At 37.2% G+C, this 22930-nt stretch overlaps 1 protein-coding gene across 4 annotated transcripts in view; it reads right to left on the bottom strand.

Annotated features, from left to right (window-relative positions):
- Zc3h13 (zinc finger CCCH-type containing 13) overlaps positions 1-22930 on the bottom strand; it is a 97784-nt gene that overhangs the window by 45937 nt on the left and 28917 nt on the right. For 3 of the 4 annotated variants that reach the window (XM_008824394.3, XM_008824396.3, XM_008824395.3), the window contains exons 5-8: positions 21285-21393; positions 10122-10261; positions 8582-8739; positions 3396-3593 (exon numbers count right to left, since the gene is read on the bottom strand). In XM_008824394.3, the coding sequence (XP_008822616.1) occupies positions 3396-3593; positions 8582-8739; positions 10122-10261; positions 21285-21393 (605 nt within the window). The remainder of the gene's footprint in view (positions 1-3395; positions 3594-8581; positions 8740-10121; positions 10262-21284; positions 21394-22930) is intronic. The other variant, XM_029559275.1, reaches the window with a different exon arrangement.

Genomic DNA, 22930 nt, shown 5'->3' with positions numbered 1-22930 from the left:
TTATATAAGCGTAATAATTCATCTGTAAACCTAGAAATGTACAGAACATGAGGAAAGGGATGTACCCTAGCTCAGAAAAATGTTATTGAGTATGTCAATGCCGTTGTAATGAAATGCTTCTTCTAATAAACAAAACAAAACAAAACAAAACAAAACAAAAAAGCCACTTCTTTGTAATTTTACAGCATTGTGAATTAAAATTTACCATATACTTTGAGTTTCAACTTTATATATTTTGGGGGAAGGGTTGCCTCAAAAAACAAAAGAACAACAACAATAATAAAAAAACATACACACTATGACCATACAGAATTTATTCCTGGAATGAAAGGGTGGTTTAACATCCTAGAAACTGATCAATGCAATCTACCACATTAAGAAAAAGGAGGAAAACACCATCATAGTGACACAAAAAAAAATCCAACAAAATTCAAAACCATTTAATACTCAACAAGCTACTTATGAAAAGCCCATTTAATATCCTATTCAATGGAGAAAGACTGAAAGATTTTTCTCTAAGATAAAGAGACAAGGATATCCCTTTTATTTAATGTAGCATGTGAAATCTTAGAGCAATTAGGAAAAAAAATTAAGTCATCAACATTAGAAAGAAAAAAAAAAACCAAAATTATGTTTGTAGATGACAGTATATATAGGAAACACTAGCATCTGCAAAACCAAAAACCTATTAGAATAAATGAGTTTAGTAAAGTTGTGGCATAAGTAAAACAAAACATCAGCTCATTTCTACACACTACAGTGAGCAAATATGAAAAGGAAATTTAAGGACAATTTTATTTACAGCAGCATCCAAACTGATTTGCTTGGGAATAAATCTAAGTGCGACAGCAAAAGATTGATTACAGAAAGTAACAGAATCAGAAATGACTTGAAAGATACCTGTGCTTATGAATTAAAGACTCATTAAGTTATCCACACCACCCAAAGCAATTTACAAATAATGCCTATCAAAATTCCAAAGGCTTTTTTTGCAAAGAGGAAAAATTTTTCATCCTAAAATGAATATGGAAACCTAGGGGACCTCAAACAGCCAAAATAATTTTGAAAAAGCGGGCTTTACTCTTCCAGTTTCAAAATACATACAAAGAAAGCTGTATTTTAAAAGTACAATACTAGGTTGGACAGATGGCTCAGCAGTTTATAGAGAACTGGCTGCTCTTGCAGAGGACCTGGGTTTGATTCCCAGCACTACATGGTGGCTAACAACCATCCATAACTCCAGTTCCAGGGGATCCAACATGCTCTTCTGACTTCTGTGGGCAAACACAGGTATACTTACACACATGCAAGTAATACACTCATATACATAAAATAAAAAATAAATAAAATATTTTAAAGGTGCAATACTGTTATATTTATATTAACATAATAAATATATATTTTATTATTATTATTATTATTTGTGTGTGTGTGTGTGTGTGTGTGTGTGTGTAAGAACACCCGTGTTGTGCAATGCCAGGGGAGGTCAGAAGAGGGCATTGGATTCCCTGGAACTGGAGTTACAGATGGTTTTTAGCCACCATGTGGGTGCTGGGATTGAAATCTGGATCCTCTGCAAGAGCAGCCAGTGCTCTTAACTGCCATCTCTCCAGCCCTATAGGAACCATTCTAACGAATGAGGTAGTATCTCATGTAGACTCTTTTTCATGCCCATACACATATAAAAAAAACCCTTATAGTTCAATGGTATTAAGTGTCTAGAAGTAATTCGTCAAATTACCTTCTACATGGGTGTCAAGATCAATTAAAAGAGGAAAAAAAAACCACTTCAACAAAAGTGTAGGGAAAACTAAATATCCGCATGACCTTTTAAATGCAATAAAAAAATAATAGTAATCTATATACCTATATATAACTCTCTTCAGAAGAAAACATAGTGGAAAACTTTTACACACTGGATTTGACAATGATTTCTTAGCTATGATAGCAAAGGCCTAATTAACAAAGGCAAAAATAGACAAATGAGACAAACTGAATAACATTGTCTGTCAAAAGATACAATAAACACAATGCAAAGGTAATCTGTAAGAATGGAAGAACAGGGCTGCCTAAATGGCTCGGCAGGTAAAACACTTGTAGCACAAGGCTGATGACTGGAGTTCAATTCTCTGAATGCACATAAAGGTGAAAGGAGAGAACCAATTCCACAAAGAGGTCCTCTGACCTCCATATATGCCTCACCCTCCTCCCCTGCCCCCCCTCCCCCACAAAGTAATAGAAAGAATGGGAGAACAAATTAAATCATGACTCATTTGGGAAATAAGTTAAACCTAACACATATAGTTGAAAATACAAAAAGCTATTCATTAATGTTCCAATGCTTCTGAAAAGTCAATATTCTAGATTGCACAAAAGCAGAATTGCTAAAAACAAACAATCCTACTTCAAATTTTATCTGATGTAGAGGTAACTTCAGAATACATAAGGAACTCCTACATCTTAACCCCAAGAATAACCCAATAACCCAATAAATAAGCAAATGACTCATAAATACTTCTCTAAAGAGGATACACAAATTGTCATAAAAAGATGCTCATTCACATCATTAGAAAAATGGAAATGAAAATCACAGTATAGCAACTCAAATTGATTAAAATGGCTACTTTGAAAAAAAAGACAAACAAATAAAAAAACCAGTAAAATAGGTGTTGGTAAAGATATGGACAAACTCAGAACCTGAATGCTGTAACTGCTATGAAAAACAGCATGGAAGTTCTTCAAAAACCTAAAATACAATTATCATATGATTCAGCAATACTGGGTAAAAAGGGTCTTGAAGAGGTATTTGTAGGATCATGATTATAGTAGTACTATTTAAAATAGCCTAAAGGTGAGTACCAATGTTCTTCAATGGAGGAATGTATAAGTATGAATTTCACATGAAATACTATTCAGTCTTTAAAAAGAATTTTAAAATTCTGCCACACTGCAATATGGATGAGCCCTAAGGACATTATACTACTTAAAATATGTCAGCCACAAAGTCAAATACTGCACTACTCTATTTATATGAAGTACCTAATGCAGTAAAAGTCTCAGGAACATGATGTAGAATGACAGCTAACCAGAGCTGAGGGAAGAAAGGGAGATACTGTTTGATGAAAGCAGACTCAGATCTGCAGAATGAAGTTCTATGTTTCACATCAATGTCCAAACACTCACTGCTGCTGAGTTAACACATATAAAATGGTTAAGATATTAAGCTTTTGTTTATAGTAAATAAGTTAAAAATTAATGTTAATAGGTAATTCATGACTCATTGTGAGAACTATTAAGCATAATACACACAGTAGAAAATGATAAAAATAGTCACTCATATCCTAAAGCTTCTGCAAAGTCAGTCTGGATTTCACAAACATACTGTTCAAACTTACCTTGGTTTGTCTCTCTTTTCTCTCTGCCTTTCAAAATCCCGTCCTCTGTCCTTTGCATCTCTTGGCTTTTCTTCTATCCTATCTTTCACTTTATACTTTTCTTTGTATTTTTTCCCCAGAGCAATATCTTCTAGAATAGGTGGAGGAGGACTAGGAGTACGTGGCCCTTTCTTTTTACTTTGGTTGCTTTTTGAATTCCTGAGGGTAAACAAAGCTATTGTTAGAGACTTGAATATTTCTGGAATCCAAACTAGATTAATTTTTATGTGCTTTAAAAAAGCAGCAACAAAAACTGGACCTGGTAGTTCATGCTTTTAATCCCAGCCACACTCACATATTTACTCCAAAAGGTTTCTCCAGCCTCCTCAGGGAAGCACAAAGTTTAAATTAGGTTCCACCCTTATCTCACCTTTCCATCCCTAGTATCTCACACATCCAAGGTCATGAATTCTTCCCAGAGCCAGTTTCCAAAGGGTGGCTTTGCTATGTTAATTTTCAAACAAACCTGCAAGCATTCAGTACCTTTTTGGGTGGAGTACCAGAAGTTGCCAAGGAAATGCCCAATATCAAACCCAAGAGCAAGTATTTGCTTGTGTTAATTAAAAGTCATTATTCCAGATTATGTCCTTTAATAAAAGTCCTTCTGCCAGGCATGGTGTTGCATGCCTTTAAGCCCAGCACTCTGGAGGCAGAGGCAAGCTGATCTCTGTGAGATTGAGACCAGCTGGTCTACATAGCGAGTTCCAGGACTGCTGGAGCTACAGAAAAGACCCTGGCTCAGAAAGACACACACAAAAAATGTCATTCCTACAAGAATGGTGGAAGAGAGTTTCATGAAAGGAAATAATACTGTAAAATAAAACAGCTGTTTACGTTTTTAGATCCTACAGAAAAGTAGATGAAAATGTAAAAAAGTCACCAGGTGTGATGATACATGCCTGTAATCACAGCACTTGGGTGGCTGACGAAATAGTACTGCTCTGAGTTCAAGGCCAGCATGTGCTACACAGAGAAGACCTGGTCAGTTAGGACTACAGGGCAAGACCCCCACAAAAAGAAACAAAATAAAAAAGTAAAAATGATCTGTAACTCTACACGTCAGCACAACTACTATGAAATTGACATATTTCAGTATGTTTTCTGTGTCTCTTCCTTTCTATGTAGCTATTTGTTATTTAAACCTAGATATCCACATACAAAAATGAAGTTGGTCCTTGATCTGGTGTCATATACAAAAATTAATTCAAAATGAATTAAAGACTGAAACATGAAAGCTAAAATTTAAGATTCCTAGAATTTAACATGGAGGAAAATCTTGACAACACCTATGGAATTCAAAGGAAAAACAGACAAATACGGTTAAAGAGTGAAAAGACAACCTTCAGCATGAGAGAAAAATTGTATTTATGAATCATATGAGAGGGAGCCATACACTTTTTTTCATCACTGCAAAATAGTTCTTTCTCTCTCTCTCTCTCTCTCTCTCTCTCTCTCTCTCTCTCTCACACACACACACACACACACACACACACACACACACAAAATCATCTTTCATAGTATTTCCTCTGGAATGAACATAGACAAAGTATAGGCACCTGTCTATAACAAAAAGAAATTCAGCCAGACTATCTTTTATTTGGTACTTTAAAATAAAACTGGCTAACCCCGCCTTCTACCTGGAACAAGGGCTTCACTGAATTGCATTTTCATGTCAACATTCTTTTCTCTAAGAGTAAGAAGAGTGATTAGTATTTCACATCACCTACTGCTATTCTTGAGAAAGACAAAGACAGGAGTTTTTGTTGGTTTTTCTTTACCAAGTTCAGGTACTCAAAAAAAATTTTTTTTACTAGCAATCAATGAACTATTTCAATCCGAAATTCTATTTTATTTCCCACTCCTCTGTACAACCCATGTGTCTTAGTTATTAAACAGTTCTGCATCTTTTTGTATCTCAGATTAAATATCTGTCAGCCCCATCTATACTTCTAGCCAAACTTGTCTTCAAACTGAGTATTCTGCTTTTAAGTTACAGCCATTCTACTCATTTTATTTTTTTAAATTTTATTTATTATTTTATTTATTTTATTTTTTTATTTTACTTTTGGTTTTTTTGAGAAAGGGTCTCCCTGTAGCTCCAGCTGACCTGGAACTCACGATGTAGACCAGGCGGGCCTTGAGTTCACAGAGACCCACCTGCCTCTGCCTCTCCAGTGCTGGGACTAAAGGCGTGTGCCACCACATGTGGCTCCTTCTAATTTTATATTTATACCTAACTATTTCCTTATTCTGTTACTTCCAGTTGGAACACTGCCCCCCAGTGTCTTCAACACAAATCTTTTTCAAGATCAATTGTTCTCAAACCTGTCAATGCAACATTCTTGTAAATGTACTAAGTTTATAACTCTAACATTTAAATTTGCTCCTGTTTTCTGTACCCACGCTTCTGTCTAAGTCATCTGCTCTGAGTGTTCAGTATACTTTGGAGTTTTCAAGGAACTCCTTTTCATATATGGAGTGAGTTTTCAACAGAGCATATTTCAGAACCTTGCATTCCAGTCCAAGATTCCTTAGAAATAAGATTACAATGGATAGTATAGCCCTCAAAATTGCTGTAAGAGATAAACAAATTAAAGCATAAAAACATGTGACTCATGGGTAGCAATGAGAAAATCAGCTCTCATGATCCTTATCCCTATGTTATTATGGTTAGCAAGACCACTTAAGGAAGAAGTTCCTAATATATGATGACCAAATCTGGTTTTTATCCTTGCCTTCTACCAACAAATCTGGCAGCCACAAACCTTAATATATTATTTTTATGTGATGGCTCAAACTTCTTATATGCCTGAAAGAAAAGCAATGAATGTCTCTATTTCTAAACATTTGCCTACTTTAAAGAGAAACTAAACACCTGCCATTTGCACTAAAATTTTAAAGATGAAAATGGTAGATGACTCTTTGATGAAAGGTGTGTATTTCCACATCACTGCATGTCATAGATTCTAGCTGGATGGTGACTAATCTTTGCTCCTGGCCACTGCCAAACCATACTATCTATATAGTACATTCCTCTAAATTAGATGTGTGGCCAAAGGAATGCTAGTGGAAGTGACAGAAGATACATCCGATATGACTCTCCAAGGACTCTCATTATGCCAGACTAAGTAAATGCAATATTCGGTTCTTTCCTTCACACATTCATTCTTTGAATTTCCTTCAAAGTTCAAGGAAATATAAACATAGTGTGATGGTTCAAATCAGAATGTCCCCCTTAGGCACCAAATATTTGGACATTTTGTCCCCAGTTGGTGGCACTGCTTTGGGAGGTCTTAGAAGCTGTAGCTATGCTGGAGGGGGGCAGGCTTAGACAATTCTTAAACCCTGCCTGCCAGCTTTCAAATAGCTCTCTTGCTTTCTGTGCCTGCTGAAGATGTGAGAGCTTAGCTTCTGCTCCTCCTCAAGCCACCTCTGCTGCCATGCCTCCCTATCACAACGGACTGTAATTCTCCTAGAACCATAAGCTCAAATGAACTCTTCCTTCTTTAAGTTGCTTTGATCAGTGTTTCTATCACAGCAAGAGAAAAGTAACTAATACATATGGTTAGAAGGTGTCATATTTAGGATAATAGCTATTAATAAAAAATACTCATTTTTCTTTTTTCTTATGTTTGTGCATGTGTGCATAGGTGCACATGCTTGTACATGGAGAGGCTGGAGGGCAACCTTAGTGTCATCCCATGACAATCACTTCCTTCTTTTGAGACAGTGTCTCTTATATGTCTGGAGTTCACCAACTAGGCTAGACTGGAATCTTCCTGTCTCTGTCTCCACAATACAGTGTGGGAATTAGAAGTGCACACTACCATTCCTGGGATTTTTATGTGGTTTCTGGGGATCAGACTCAGGTCTTTGCTTGCAAGGCAGCCCAGGAATACCCACTGTAATTCTACCTGAGTAATACATAAACTGCTGCTGTGTTAAATCAGTAGTACTTTGGGATTTAGCTATTACTGTAACCAGAATCATCCTTAAAAAAAAAAAAACTTACTAAGGTAGTAAGTTTTATATGACTTTAAAAAAATATGTAGTTGGAAAACACAATTATGCTATACTACATTGTTTTCCAAATGAAGGGACTAAAATTGGTTTTACATAACTGAAACTGACAAGCTCTTTCAACATTTTAAAGTCTATTGGTTATTGTTTTAGTAGCACTGAATCTTTTTGTTTAAGGCATAGAGCGCACTGTCAACTTTTATCATTTTTAGATCACTCCCTAACTATCCTGAAACTTCTGATAATATTTCATATTTCTTTGGACAAAAATGTCTATAAAGAAAACTTTGCTGAATAGGTTAAAAGTGCAGATATTCAAAACAGATTATAAATCACACCACATCACACACCTCAGGATACTGTAATACTAGATCTTAGAATGAATATTAAAAAAGCCATCTCTCAGAGAAAAGTATGCCTTAATTTGCCAGTAATGACATCTGTCTATTTAATATGATAGCCTACAAAAACCAAAGAGTTTGAAAGGGTTTGTTGATCTGTCAATTCAGGTGATTTTACTGGCATTGGTTGAAAAACCCTATTCAATTTTAACTGAAATTCAAATCCATGTATTTAATACATTTTCTAGTAGTTTATATGATTCATCAATGAAACTGACAGTTGGCTATCTGGGGGCTAAGGATGTAGCTCAGTGATAGTTGCTAAGCATGCACACAGCCTAGGATTCAATCCCCAGCACTACCATCCAAACAAAGAAACCAAACACCCAAACAAAACAGCAGTTGACTATTTGACAGACTCTAGACAATGTAAACTGCATTAAAAAAAAAAAAGCTTTATTAGGACAGGTGAGATGACTCAGATGGCAAAAGTTACAGGATATATGTGTATTCCAATTCAATAGATAAAAATATTTTTTTTGTAAAATGATACATACTGAAGAAATTATAACCACACATATCACACAAAATTCCAGAAAGAATTTAGAAATTCTGAAGCTTTCAGAGTTAGAAAGCTCTGAAGTGACAGATATTTGTTTCATTGTTCTCTATAACATTAATTAAAAAAAGTTCTCGAATTCGTAAGAATTACCTTCTATAATGAAGTATTATTTTAGCAACACCCCAAACAGATTTGCCAGGTGGGTACTATCCACTCCTACTGACCTCTGCTGGTCCAACAGGGGAGAAGGCATGACAGCAGGCTTCCTTTCTTTCTTGCTAGTTGAAGATGACTTGGGGCTTGATTTGTGCTTTGGAGACTTACTGGACTTTCTTAGAGATGGTGATGGAGACAATTTTGATCTAACCACTTCTGGTGAAACCTATCAAAGTAATTCAGGTCAATTAAAAAACTCACAAAAAAGTACGTACCTGAAAGTTATTTTAAAAACCCTCGGACTGGTTAGGTGTGATTGCATATGCCTTTAATCCCAGAATTTACAAGGCAGAGGCAGGTCAATTGAGGCCCACCTGGTCTACATAGTGAGTTCTAGGCCAGCCAAGGTTACACAGTGAGATCCTGTTTCAAAAAAATAAACAACAAAACCAAAAAAGCCTCAAACTAAAAATTAAGTGCTATCATAATCACCATCTAGTGACATCAGTCCAATTCCTGAACCCATGCTTTTAACCGATATGTGAATTAAACTATCCTAACATACACTAGCATCAAGAAAGCAAATTAGGAGCTGGAGAGATGAGTCAGAGGTTAAGAACACTGACTATTCTTGCAGAAGACCCAGGTTCGAATCCCAACACCCACATGGCAGCTAACAACTGTTCGTAACTCCAGTTCCAGAGGATCCGACTGCCTCTTCTGTCCTCCGCGGGCTTTTCACGACACGGGTGCACTTACCTACATACAGGCATAACACTCATACACATAAAAATAATAAAATACAGGCTGGGGTGATGGCGCACACCTTTAACCCCAGCACTTGGGAGGCAGAGACAGGCGGATCTCTGTGAGTTCAAGGCCAGCTTGGTCTACATAGTAAGTTCCAGAACAGCTGGGGCTACAGAGAGACCCTGTCTCAAAAAGACCAAAAAAAGTAAATTATTAGCTGGGCCTTTAAACCCAGTAGCACTCAGGAGGCAGAGGTAGGTGGATCTCTGCTCTACATGGAGAGTTCCAAGCCAGCTGGAGTCACAGGGGTACTCTGTCCCAAACAAAACAAAACAAAACAAAACAAAACACAGCAAATTAAACCTATGAGCCAGGTGTGGTGGTATAAGCCTTTAATCCCCAGAAGCAGTAGATTTCTGTGAGATCAAGTGTTGCCTGGGCTACACAGTGAGTTCAGCTGAGGTTATATGGAAACCCTGTCTCAAAAAGAAAAAATAAATAAATAAAATAAGTTATCAAATTTAAAGATCTCCTCAGAAAAATAGAAAACTATTTCCAAACAAATTCTGTCTCTATACTTTAGAAAGGGTAAACAGGGCAATCTAGAAATCCTATGGCTCTGAAACATAATGTAGAACTCATTTTATCAGGCTGTTGATTACAAGCAATTGAGCATCAATTCTATTCAACAGCATAAACATTTGTTACTTAAATGATTAATCTTTTATGGTGCAGCTGATACACAGGGAGCTAATCAACATATCACCATCCTAGTATGATTTAAGATGCAGCAAGTAGCTGATTTTTTTGATCAATACCTATGTTAACATTAAAAACATATACACTAAAATAACATACCTCCTTTTGAATAATAATCTCTTCTCTCTTATCCATATTTTCTTGTTCTAGCTTCATTAATTCTCTCTGTATTTTTTGCCGCTTCATTTCCAGCGATAACTCATGAACATAATCATAATTAATATCTCCATTGTCAGAATCTTTAAAATAAAAATTCCATTGTTTGTTAGACTTTATTATATGTATATAAAATTTTCAAATAACGTTTATATAAATTTCAGGACAATATTCTTTAAATAGAATAATATACTTCATTTCTTTTTCTTTTGATTTTTGGAGACAACTGTAGCCCCAGCTGGCCTGGAATTCACTGTGTAGACCAGGGAACTCTCAGAGATCTGTCTGTCTCTGAGTGCTGCTTGGATTAAAAGTGTGACCCACCACACATGGCATTAGCTACATATTCAAAATGCCAAAGCCTTCTATATCTCATGCAGGATAAGATGTGCCGATATCTTTGACTTTTACTTTTTTTTTGGTCTTTTTGAGTCAGGGTCTCCCTGTAGCCCCAGCTGTCCTGGAACTCACTATGTAGACCAGGCTGGCCTTGAACTCACAAGAGATCTGCCTGCCTCTGCCTCCCGAGTGCTGGGATTAAAGGCATGCACCACCACGCCTGGCAACTTTCACTTTTTTTTACAAAAAATTTTATTTTTTTATGTGTATATACGTTATGCCTACATGTTATGTAAGTGCACCTGTGTCATGCAGTGCCCACAGAGGTCAGAAGAAGGCGTTAGATCCCCTGAAACAGGAGTTACGGACAGTTTTAAGCCACCATGTGGGTTCTGGGATTTGAACCTGGGTCTTCTGCAAGAACCAGTGCTCCTAACCACTGAACCATCTCTCCAGCCCTTGACTTCGATTTTTAACTAAAGTTAAACTATTAGGTGTGGAACATTACTTCTGTAATTTTTTTTCATTTTTATTGTGAGACAACTAATTTACATCTGTACAGAATAGCTTTAGTTGCCAACTTGACAAACATGGGTTGAGGGAGCCTCAACTGGGGACTTGCCTCCATTGGACTGGCCTGTGGCCATGTCTGTGGAGCATTTTCTTGATGTAGGAGGGCCCAGCCCACTGTGGATGGTGCCACCCCTGGGCAAGTTGTCCTGTGTTGTATAAGAAAGTAGGCTGAGCAGGGGTCAGGGGAGCAAGCCAGTAAGCTGGGTTCCTTTATAGCCTGTGCTCCAGCTCCTGCCTCCAGGTTCCTGCCCCCAGGTTCCTGCCCTGAGTTCCTACCTTGGGCTCCCTAAGTAATGAACTGTGACCTGGGAGATTTAAGACAAATAAACCCTTTCCTCCCTGAGTTGGTATTGGTCAGTGTTTTGTCACAGCAATTGAAAAGTAATTAGAACATCCAAAACTAAAGTTAACTAATTTTAACACTAATGTGTTCTCACTACTGATGTCTAGCATTTTTCACTCTAATTGACTTGAAATATCACTTTAGAAAAGAACCAGCCATCCCTTTCAAAGGAACTGATGCGATCTTTCCAAGTCCAATCTCTTGAAACTGATATGAGGGTTGGTTTATTTAAAAAGAAAGAAAAAAGCCGGGCGTGGTGGTGCATGCCTTTAATCCCAGCACTTGGGAGGCAGAGGCAGAGGTAGGTGGATCTCTGTGAGTTTGAGGCCAGCCTGGTCTACATAGTGAGTTCCAGGTCAGCTGGGGCTACAGGGAGAACGTAGATAGATAGATAGATAGATAGATAGATAGATAGATGGATGATGGATGGATGAAGAAAGAAAGAAAGAGAAAGAAAGAAAGAGAGAAAGAAAGAAAGAAAGAAAGAAAGAAAGAAAGAAAGAAAGAAAGAAAGAAAGAAAGAAAGAAAGAAAAAGAAGAAGGGTGGTGTAAGATCTTTGGCTACAGTACCCAGAATTTCTCAGGAGCTATTGGCACTGGTAACTCAAGGCCACACCCTCAAGTGCTAAGAATGCCAAGAAGCCTAGAGGAAGAAATACACTAACTTCCATCCTAACCCTTGACCACGATGAACTTGACCACAAGCTGAGGTGATTTTTCATGCTATTCTGTTAGCACTTTAGGCCATTTCTCATTCAGGGGTAAAGAAAAAAACTTTAAAAATACTAAACATAGTTCCACTTAAAAACACAAGAAAATAGGTATGTTTTCTATGTACAGTTCAAATGTACTACAATGCCAACTGTCCATTTATGCTTGGGGGCAGAGTTGGTAATTGTATGTTTATTACCTGTATGACTAACGTGATTACTCATCATGTTAGAGAATGCTTCTAAGTCACTGGAATACTATTGATTAAAATGTCAGTGGTATATTTAGCAAGGCAGAAAAAAAATTAAAATATGTAATAAAAATATAGTCAAATTAAGGAAAGGATGACGTTCTTTATAAAAGTAGACTTTTTAAAAAATATTTTATTATTTTTATTTTATGTGTATGCATTTACTGCTGGCATGTAAGTAAGGGCACCCGTGTCATGCAAAGCCTTCAGAGGACAGAAGAGGCTGTGGATCCCCTGGAACTGGAGTTACGTATAGTTGTTAGCTGCCATGTGAGTGCTGGGATTCAAACTGGGTCTTCTGCAAGAACAGTCAGTGTTCTTAACTGCTAAGCCATCTCTCCAGTCCCTAAGTAGAGTTTCTTAGAGATTCTTAGTGGTAGCAATGTAAACTAGCACATCCTGAAAAATAACTTGCTAATATGATGTCTTAACATTCATCCTCTTTTTTAAAAAATATTTATTTATTATTTTCATTTTATGTGAATGAGTGTACTGCCTGCATGTGTGTAAGTGCACCCATGTTGTGCAGTGCCTGCAGAGGTCAGAAGAAGACATCGAATTTCCTGGAACTGGAGTTACAGACAATTGTTAGCCGCCATGGATGTACTGGGATTCAACCTGGGTCCTCTGTAAGAGCAGTCAGTGCTCTTAACAGCTGAGCCATCTCTCCATCCCTTAACATTCACACTCTTTAATCTAACAATTTTATTTCTAGTACTTTACCATCTGAAAAAAAACCCTATAAAGTCTTATATAAGGATTAAAGATGATAAATGTTTGAGAACTTCTTTTTGATTTATTTATGACACATTCTCATTTAAAGTCTTAAGAAAACTGAGTACAGGGTGAAATCTGAAAGTCCCTGCATATTCCTCCAGAGGCCATCTTCACCAGTGTCAGCATGGGTAAGAATTTAGTGTTGCAGCATACAAAATGAACCTTAGAGCTTGTTCATTAAAGCAATGAACTGCCAAGTATTGTGGCTCACATCTGTCATCACAGCACTAGGAAGGCCGAGGCAGAAGGATTCCAAGTGTGAAATCAGCCTGAATTAGAGGGAGATTTTGTATCAAAACTAAGAAACAAACAAACAAACAAAAAACCCAATAATGGAAACAAAACTACAAACACTGCCCTATAAGAAAAATCTTTCCATGTCACACACCGAACTTAATCATCTACATTTTGACATCTGCAAAGCATTTCATTAGATGAATATGCCATGACTCACTTGACTGTTTCCTTCTGATAGACATGGGGTTTGTTTTTAATATTTTGCTGCTATAATTGGGGCTTCAGTGATACTAGCCTTGGATCATAAGTACAAATATTTCTCTATGACAAATTTCTCAAATTCCTTGGTTGGAATCAGTGAATCTAATTTCTGTTTTCACTATGGCCAAACTGAACCCCCAAACAAGTATATCAATGTAAAATACCACTTAAAAAACACCAGTCTTCATTTCTGCCAAACTTATGGATGGAAAATTCTGTCTTTGCTTTGAAGAGCCTTTCCCTTCAGTAAGGTTGAACACTTATTGGCCATTTCCATTCTTAGCTTTTGTTTTGTTTTGAGACAGAGTATATCTGTAACCTCAGCTGGCCTGGAACTCACTATGTAGACCAGGTTGGTCCCAGTCTCACAGAGATCTACTTGCATCTGCATCCAAGTACTGAGACTGAAGGCGTGTGTCACCACACTTGGCTTCATTCAATATTTTTTGATGAGTTTTTAAAATTGGACTATCTTTTTCTTAAACATCAGTGACAGTTCACTATATAAGCATATAGTGTCATTAATAATACCTATACATGTCAAGTATTTTTTCTGGTATATCATCTATTTTTAATTTCTACATCTATTTATACAACTTTTTTTTTTTTTATTCTTTTGTAACTATATCTTTTGTTACTTTGGAGTTTTAAACTTTATTTTAGGACAATGAACCTGTCTCTAAGATTACCAAAGTAATTTCATATAGTTTCTACTGCAATGATATGTTCATTTTGTTACTCCAAATGATGAGTAAGGGAATCATAAGAAAACAAGAAGGAAAAAACACAACAAAAATCACAAACCAGATTTGGTCTGAGGGCTGGAAATACAGAAGCAAGAGGATAATGAAAACTTGTAGGCATGGTAAGAATTCGTACTGTCCTAAAGAAAATTGATATTGGAGAATTTTAAGTAATGGAGTAAAATGTACTGACGAATACTGTAGGACTCAAAGATTACTGTAGGATTCAAAGTTGAAAAGTAGAGTGGGAGGGAGAGGGTAAGAAACAGGTGTAATACATAATGTCACAAAGTCTCATATCCAGAATTCCTATAAAGAGAAATAGCTAACACAATAAGCAATAGGTAAAAAAGTTTTGAATAGACAGTAGACAAAATGGGTTATATAATGATCAATAAATATGTGAAAAGTTTTCAATTTTATTAAGTACAAAACCATAATGAGATATCACATCATGGCTAAGATGAAATAATCTACATGAGTAATTAGTCCAACAATGTTTTAATCTGGCATCATCTATACCAGAGACAAATACACACAAACTCAAGAGAAACAGATATGCATTTGCTTTAAGACTCGTTTAGTTTAGTAGTATCACCTTGTTCCTAATAGCCCCAAACTGAAAATGACTCAACTGTTCACAGCAGTAGTTGGATAAGTTATGGTGTGTTCATACAATCAAATGTTATATAGCAGTAGGAATTAATTGTAATTACAATCATGAATAATAAAGTTTATGATAGATCTCATACATTCAGTTAGCAAAAGAAGCAATGCATACATACATGATAAAAGATTCTACAGACTCCACTTAGACTTATACTTAACTTTAAAAAAGCTTCTAAAGATCATTCTAGCTTTAGAGTGGAGAGTGAACCAAGAGACAGGACATTAAGCGAAGGATGGAATTAGGAGGCTATTTCAGTAAACTATACTCACAGGCAATGAACATGTACCATAAAAATTAGATTCATAAACTAAAGAAAGAGATGGTCTTGAAAGGCAGAAATGTTAGTGATATGTTCAGACTTCCTAGGAACCTAGCAGGAAAGCAGTACTCTGAGGACATGGAACTCAGATGGAGATGCCTACCTGATGAATGCCAAATCTCTCAATCTGGAGCTCAGATGATAGTTCCAGATTCCAGAGTCATTAACATATAAGTTAATGAGTCCCTGAGGGCATAATTTCATGTACAAAGAAAAACAGATAGCCAGGTAAAAAGTCTTAGAAGCTATTGCTGTATTTATGACGTTCTCAAACCTAAGTCAATGATTGCTAGTAGCTTCCTTGGACAATTTTAAGTATTCCACAAGATCAAAACCATTTCTATATAGACATTATTCCTGTTTTACTAATTCCCTCATGAGACCACAGTTTTCCAGATGTCACATCCTTAATAGACTCAATACAAAGAAGAAATGGAAAGTAAGCTGTACTCTATTAAGTCAGACATGAAAGTGGCATTCAAAAACATTAAAACATTGGGCTGGAGAGATGGCTCAGTGGTTAAGAACACTGGTTGTTCTTGCAGAAGACCCAGGTTTGAATCCCAGCACCCACATGGCAGCTAACAACTGTCCATAACTCCAGTTCCAGGGGATCCGACAGCCTCTTCTGTTCTCTGCAGGCATTGCATGACTCGGGTGCACTTACCTACACGCAGGCAATACATGCATACACATAAAATAAAAATAATAAATTAAAAAAAAACCTTTCCAGTGTGTCAGTAGTACCCTACACACAGCCCACACTTAGAACTGTTCAGTTCAGCCATGTGGCACTGCTTATCTTCAGAACACTCTCATCTGCATCATCTGTCCTGTGGGCTAGGTGGCATTTTGAATGGGTTTGAAGGGCAGTGAGGGGTAAGGGGCTTGTGCTGAGTATTAGTCACTTTTCTGTTGCCGTGATAGAAACACCATGACCAAGGGAACTTTAAAAGGAAGAGTTTATTTAGCTTAGGGTTCCAGAAGGGCAAGAGTCCATCATGGTAGAGAGGCATGGCAGGAGGCAGCTGGAGCAGAAAGCTGAGCACTCACATCTTCAAGCACATACAGGAAGCAGAGAGAGACAGAGAGAGAGACAGAGAGACAGAGAGACAGAGAGAGAGAGAGAGAGAAAGTGGGGCAAGGCTATGAACTCTCAAAGTTCACCCCCAGTGACATATTTCCTCCAGCAAGACCTCTTACCTCTTGAAGGTTCCACGACCTTTCCTAAACAACACCACCAACTGAACAAGTGTTCAAACAGTTAACGCCTATAGGGGACAATCTCATTCAATCACCATATATCTCTGTTTTATTGTTGGTTATAAAACATAGTCTCACTCTATAGCCCAGGCTGGCCTTGAACTCATGATGATCCTATCTCCATCTCCATTTCCCAAGTCTTTAACAGCAATTTTTAAATATTTTATTATTTTAATTTTATGTGTATGAGTGTATTGCCTGCATGTACGTGAGTGCACCTGTGTCATGCAATGCTGCGGAGGTCAGAAGAACAACATGCCTGGGCATGCCCAGGCTTGCCTGGAACAGCTAGTCAAAATGGAGTTAGTGCTGTCTTAAGCCAAGCAGATTACAGAAGCGGAAAGAAGCAGTTAGACGAGTCAGGGTCCTACACCACCACACCCAGCTTGTTTCAAAATTTTTTTTTTTTTCAGGTCTTTTTGAGACAGGGTCTCCCAGTAGCTCCAGCTGGACTGGAACTTGCTATGTAGACCAGCCTGGCCTCAACCTCACAGAGATCCGCCTGCCTCTGTCTCCCAAGTACTAGGATTAAAGGAGTGTGCCACCACGCCCAGCTAACAGCTATTTTTAAATTAAAGAGGTAGCCCAGTATGGTGGCACATGCCTGTAGTCCCAGCACTTAGGAGGCAGAGGCAGGCGGATCATCTCTGTGAGTTCAAGTCCAGCCTGGCCTACATAGTGAGTTTCAGGACAGCTGGGGCTACAGGGAGACCCTGTCTCAAAAAAACAAAACAAAACAAAATAAAAAAATTAAATAGGTACAAAATAATCAAAACTCAAGAGTTTCAATCACAGAAAAATGTAAGAAACCATTATGTGATCCTCTATATGTAAATATACTATGAAAGATAGTTATACTCATTGTGGTGGTTTGAATGAGAATGTCCCCTGTACGCTCCCAGTATTTGGACATGCTGTCCCCAGTTGGTGGCACTGTTTTGGGAGGTCTTTGAAGGTGTGGCCATGCTGGAGGAAGCACATTACTGGGAGCAGGCTTAGAGAGTGTCAGATCTCCAATCACTCACTGCTTCCTGTGTTTGCCTGAAGATGTGAGCATATAGCTTCTGCTCCTACTCTAGCTACCTTTGCTGTCATACCTCCTGCCATGATGGACTCTTGCCCCTTTGGAACCATAAGCTAAGTAAACTCTTCCTTTTATAAGTTCCCTTGGTCATGATGTTTCTATCACAGCAACAGAAAAGTAATACCCTCATCTTTAAAAATTCCTTTACTAAAAGCCCTTGCAATAAAAGCACAAGATTTTTCTGATAAGATAGTCAATAGCAATGCCTAACACATCACCAATTCAGAAACAAACTACAGGAGCCTCTGTTTAAGACTGAATGGCTTGAAAAGGAAGATGGGCACCTAAAAAGTATGTAATAAAAGCCAGAAAAAAAGTGTTTTTCAATATCAGAGCTCTGAGATGTCAGATGTTGCAGAAAGTTCAAGTGCAATAGAGATAAGCACATCTCCATTTGCTCATCCCAGCAAAGGTTATTAGTGATCGTGAAAAGCAGTTTTGAGTAGTGGTAAGACAGAGTACTGTCATCAGGTAAAAAAGCACTGATACCAGGTATAGATAAGCAAGAGGCAGGCTAAAAGTTAACAGAGGAAGAGAAAAGGGATGCGAAAGATACACAAGAGGGCCTGGGGGGATGGCTCAGGGGGCAAAGTGCTTGGTGTGTAAGCACTACGTCCCGAGTTCAGAGCCCCAGAACTTATGTAAAGTCAGATGTGGTGGCATGTGTCTATAATCCCAGAACTCCTATGGCAAGGTGGGAGGTTCAAACAGGACAGCCCATGAGGTATTATGCCACAATGAACAAGAAGGCCTGTCTTAAACAAGGTAGAGAGCGAGTATTGACATCTGAAGCTGTCTTTTGACCTCTACATGCATGCCATGGCACCTGCACACCCACACTCACACAGGGAACATGCGCGCGCGCACACACACACACACACACACACACACACACACGCACATACACACAGAGACAGAGACACACACACACAAACCACACAACACTCATAAGAAAATCAAAGATATAGAAGAGAACATCTAAGTGCACCAAACTAGTGGAACAGGCAGAAATCAAATAGGATTCAATGGAAATATATTAACTTTATATAGCAGTGTGACGGTCTCGCCCACAGAATAAAAGAAAAATAAATTATTCACTATATTAACTCATTAATCAACTACAACAGGACATTATAGCCTTTCTTGCTATTTTATAGAAGAGGCATTAGATTTCATTATAAAATCCCAATTATAAGTAAATTTCCCATTTGTTCTTAGAAACAATTAATAGACACTACTCTTCAAGAAAGGAAGAGATTTCCTTAATAAGCACTGATATTCCAATTATGGGAGGCAATTTGGGTACTTTTGAGTCTCAGTCCAGGTGCATCCTAAAAGATCATTCTAGAGTCAACTCCTTTAGGTATGCAAGTTCTTGATTCTTGTCATTCAGCCGCTGTGGTTCAAAAGCAGATGCAACTAAATGGGCATGACTGTGTTCTAATAAAAGTTTGCTTGCAGTAACAGAGGACTGTATATTGTACTTTTCTAATCTCTGTTTCTAGCTTATCCTGAAGTTACTGGAATCCTTAAACCCCTTAGTTTTGTCATCTATAAATAGGTCAACTATTAAATGAAGATCTAAATTGCATTAAAATGCCCAGCATGTATAACTCAATGCACTGAACAAATGTTAACTTTCTTTTCTCTATGAGGTTAGAGTGCTCACTTGCCAGAACACCAAAAAAGGCAGAGAGGAGAGAATGTTCAAAGTGTGGAAAGATAATGACTCAAAGATGACTTTGCTAATTTTCATAAGTAAGTTTCAGGATTGAATTATTATCTGACTTTAATTTCTTCTGAAAACTTAAGTCAACAGTTTCCTGAAAATGATTTTCCCAAATGTAGTATTTAATAGGCCTACTAAAAAAATACACATATAAATGTGAGTGCATACATATAGCCAAAGGCTATATAACAAAAATCACAGTGCCAAGCAAGGGAAAACCTCCCTTTGAGTTGTTGGTCGGGGCAGTCCAAGAGACTCTCAAAATAATACAGGCTATTGCCACAGCTCCTGATTGACTCCTAGAACTTGAAGATAAGACCCTATTGCTGAAGATACAGCATACTGCAGATATAGGACTTGAAGCAATTGAGCTGGATTGACCTGGAAGCCTCTCTTCCCTGAAGACTAGCTCCCACAGTATCAGAAGATACTATGAAAACTGCCAAAGGAGAAAATCAATCAATAATCCTACCCAACTGTAAAGCCTACAAACCACAACAATGACAGGCCCAGTAATTCTTTCTATTGATGCAGCTGTGGCACTTTTGTCTTGGGAGTAATCAACAGTTATCTAATTGGACTTAAGGCCCGATCAATGGAAGAGGATTCAAGGGTGGTAATGTAAACATAGCCAAGTACACATGGCTGGAGAGGTCACAGACCCTAGAGAAAAACCTACTTCTGTCACCTCCCTAAGCCAAAATAATTTACTATATTCTGAATACTTGTCCTTCTATTTAAAGACAAGTACACCTCTCACCACTCATCAAAGAAGCTTCTTTTTGCAACAAATGAAAACTATTACAAAGTTCTACAACTGGTCAAACGCAGAGAATAAATAAGACACTGTGAGGTGCTCAGTCCTAAGTGACACCTCTACAATGCAATCTCTACACCTGAGGCTTTGAGAACATCACAGAAGAGAGGGCAGAAAGAATGTAATGGCCAGAAGGATAAGACACCTGCTGCTAGTTAATGTATTCTAGGTGTGATAGGGAAGCTACACAAATGACATCTCCACAGTATGGTAGTCTAACAAGATCTGCATACTGACAAAACCAGTTGACATGTCAAGGTGGATAGGGGAAATTCCATAGGATCCCACCTCAAGATGAAGAGCTGCAGGCAATCAATGGATGCTGAAGGATGGAGAATCAGTTTTCTCTAAGGGCTAGCTCCCTGTGAGGTTATCTAATCCCAAGGGGCAGTCCTAAACACAGGAACACATAAGCACCATTAAATGGACTCAATGCATTTTACATATATACACACACATATATAAACATATGTATGTATATGTAACAATAATAATCAAAAAAGATGACAAGTAATTGGGAGGGAGAGGTGGCACAGGAGGAGCTGGAGGGGTACTGGGAGGGATGGAAATAAATACTATATTCATGTATAAAATTCTCAAAAATAAAAAACATTTAATTAAAAAAACTTTCCCAGGTATTTAAAACTTAACAATCTCCTTTCTAATATTTATGTTAAAAGCCCAAGTTTAGATTTAATATTTTTAAAACACAGTACTGAGGAATTTAAAAATTTACAAACGGAATAAAATTCCAAAGGATCAAATAAAGCTTTTGGGGGTGATGAGGAGGATGGGGAAGGGGAAACAGGCAGCACAAACTGCCTTTTCTACCTCTGCACTGCTAATCCAGACCCATTTTTGCCTGGTCACTCAGTTCCAATCAATATGACAATTCTGAAACAAAGTACAGAATTGAAAGGAGTCTCAAAGCCCCCATAGGCCAGTAAATAATCAGGATTGGATTAGCAAAGTGAAGGTTTTCAAACTCACCATCTCTGTTAGTTTCCCATTCTACATTTTCTTCTTCACTTTCTGGTGTTCTCTCCTTAACAATTTTTATGTCTTCCTTGTCTCTATGTCTCCCTCTTGAAGATTCTTTCTAAAAGGTACATATATACATGCCGGTTACCACACTTCTGAAACTGTATGAGTTTAGTACTATATTATACAGCATTTAAATTCCATTAGCATTGCTTCATTTGGGCTTTTGTAAAATATTACCACTGAGCTACAAGCTCTGGTGCAGCATCACAATGAAGAGTCCACAGTGTGCTAATTTTACTAAGGAATAGCAGTTTGGTAAATACAAGAAGTAGCTCATAAACTTTAAAAATTGCAATGCAAACCTAACACTTTAATAAATGCTGGACATTGTATGTGAAAGCCATATATAAAACCCAATTTAGAAAGGCTAAACCACACAGAGTAGAGTCTAAAATTAATTGATCTAAAACTTATACCCTAAACTAACAGCTATTTTCCTATATACCAAAGGATAACTTCAAACCCAGTTATAAAGACTTTTGAAAATAGCTTTTTATCATATTTTGGAGAAAGCATATCATAGTTAAAACAATTAGTACATTAATCCTTAATATTGTAGCTAGAATACTAGAGTTTAGATTTTATTCAAGTTTAACATAAAAACAGTAATAATTCAATAGAATATTCTATTGCATAAGATTCCAAACCACATTTTACTAGCTGGTGAGAAAATAACCAAAGCTAGATCTAACTGTTGTCTTCCCACCACAGTGAAATGATTTTATTTACTCTAAATACAACCATGAATGATAGTTAGATTGAGTGCTTAAAACTCTTCCTGACACTTCCAGTTATAAAATTTGACTGTGTGAAACAAAAATTTTCCTTTAATTTTTTAAAAAATTCATATAAAACTGGCTCTAAATTTTATACATTTAGGTATAAAGTTATAAGAATTAATTCCAAAATTACATATCTGGTAGCTGGTAAGATAACACAGAGTTACAAAAATTATTAAAAAATTGTATAAAAATAAAATCTGCCATAGAAAGATTATTTTTTAAAAAAATCATGAAAAAGCCAGGCATAGTGGCAAATGCCTTTAATCCCAGCACTCGGGAGGCAGAGGTAGAGGTAGGCAGATCTCTGTGAGACCAAGGCCAAGCCTGGTCTACAAATAACATGTTCCAGGCAAGCTGGGGCTACAAAAAGACCCTGCCTTGGGGAAAAAAAAAGGAGCAGAATTAGTGTTGTCATAAACATAGTCTGTGGCTCTCTAATGAAGAACTAGCCTATGCCCCATCAACTTTTTTTAATGTTCTGTGAATTAAGCCCACTCTAAGTATACATTGAAATATACGCATACTAAAAATATTTAGAAAGAAATCTCCAAAATACTAAATAACACTGTTTTCTATATCATAAAATGTCCAACTATAAACTTAACAGAAAAGGGATTCAGAGCAATAGTGCTGCTACAGAAAAATCAACAAAATAATCTATAAATCTGTGACACAGATTATTTATATCTCATTTAGAACCAGAAATATAATAATCAATACATCTCACTAATTACATAAATAGTTCACAGATATTGAAACCGTCTAATTTTTGAGTTGTCTATGTTTCAGTATGATTCTGACATTGTCCCA

This window comes from Nannospalax galili, unplaced genomic scaffold (assembly GCF_000622305.1).
Source record: "Nannospalax galili isolate Female #2095 unplaced genomic scaffold, S.galili_v1.0 scaffold388, whole genome shotgun sequence".
NCBI lineage: Eukaryota > Metazoa > Chordata > Mammalia > Rodentia > Spalacidae > Nannospalax > Nannospalax galili.
Note: the sequence above shows the minus strand (reverse complement) of the source record. Positions and strands in the feature narration are given on the sequence as shown.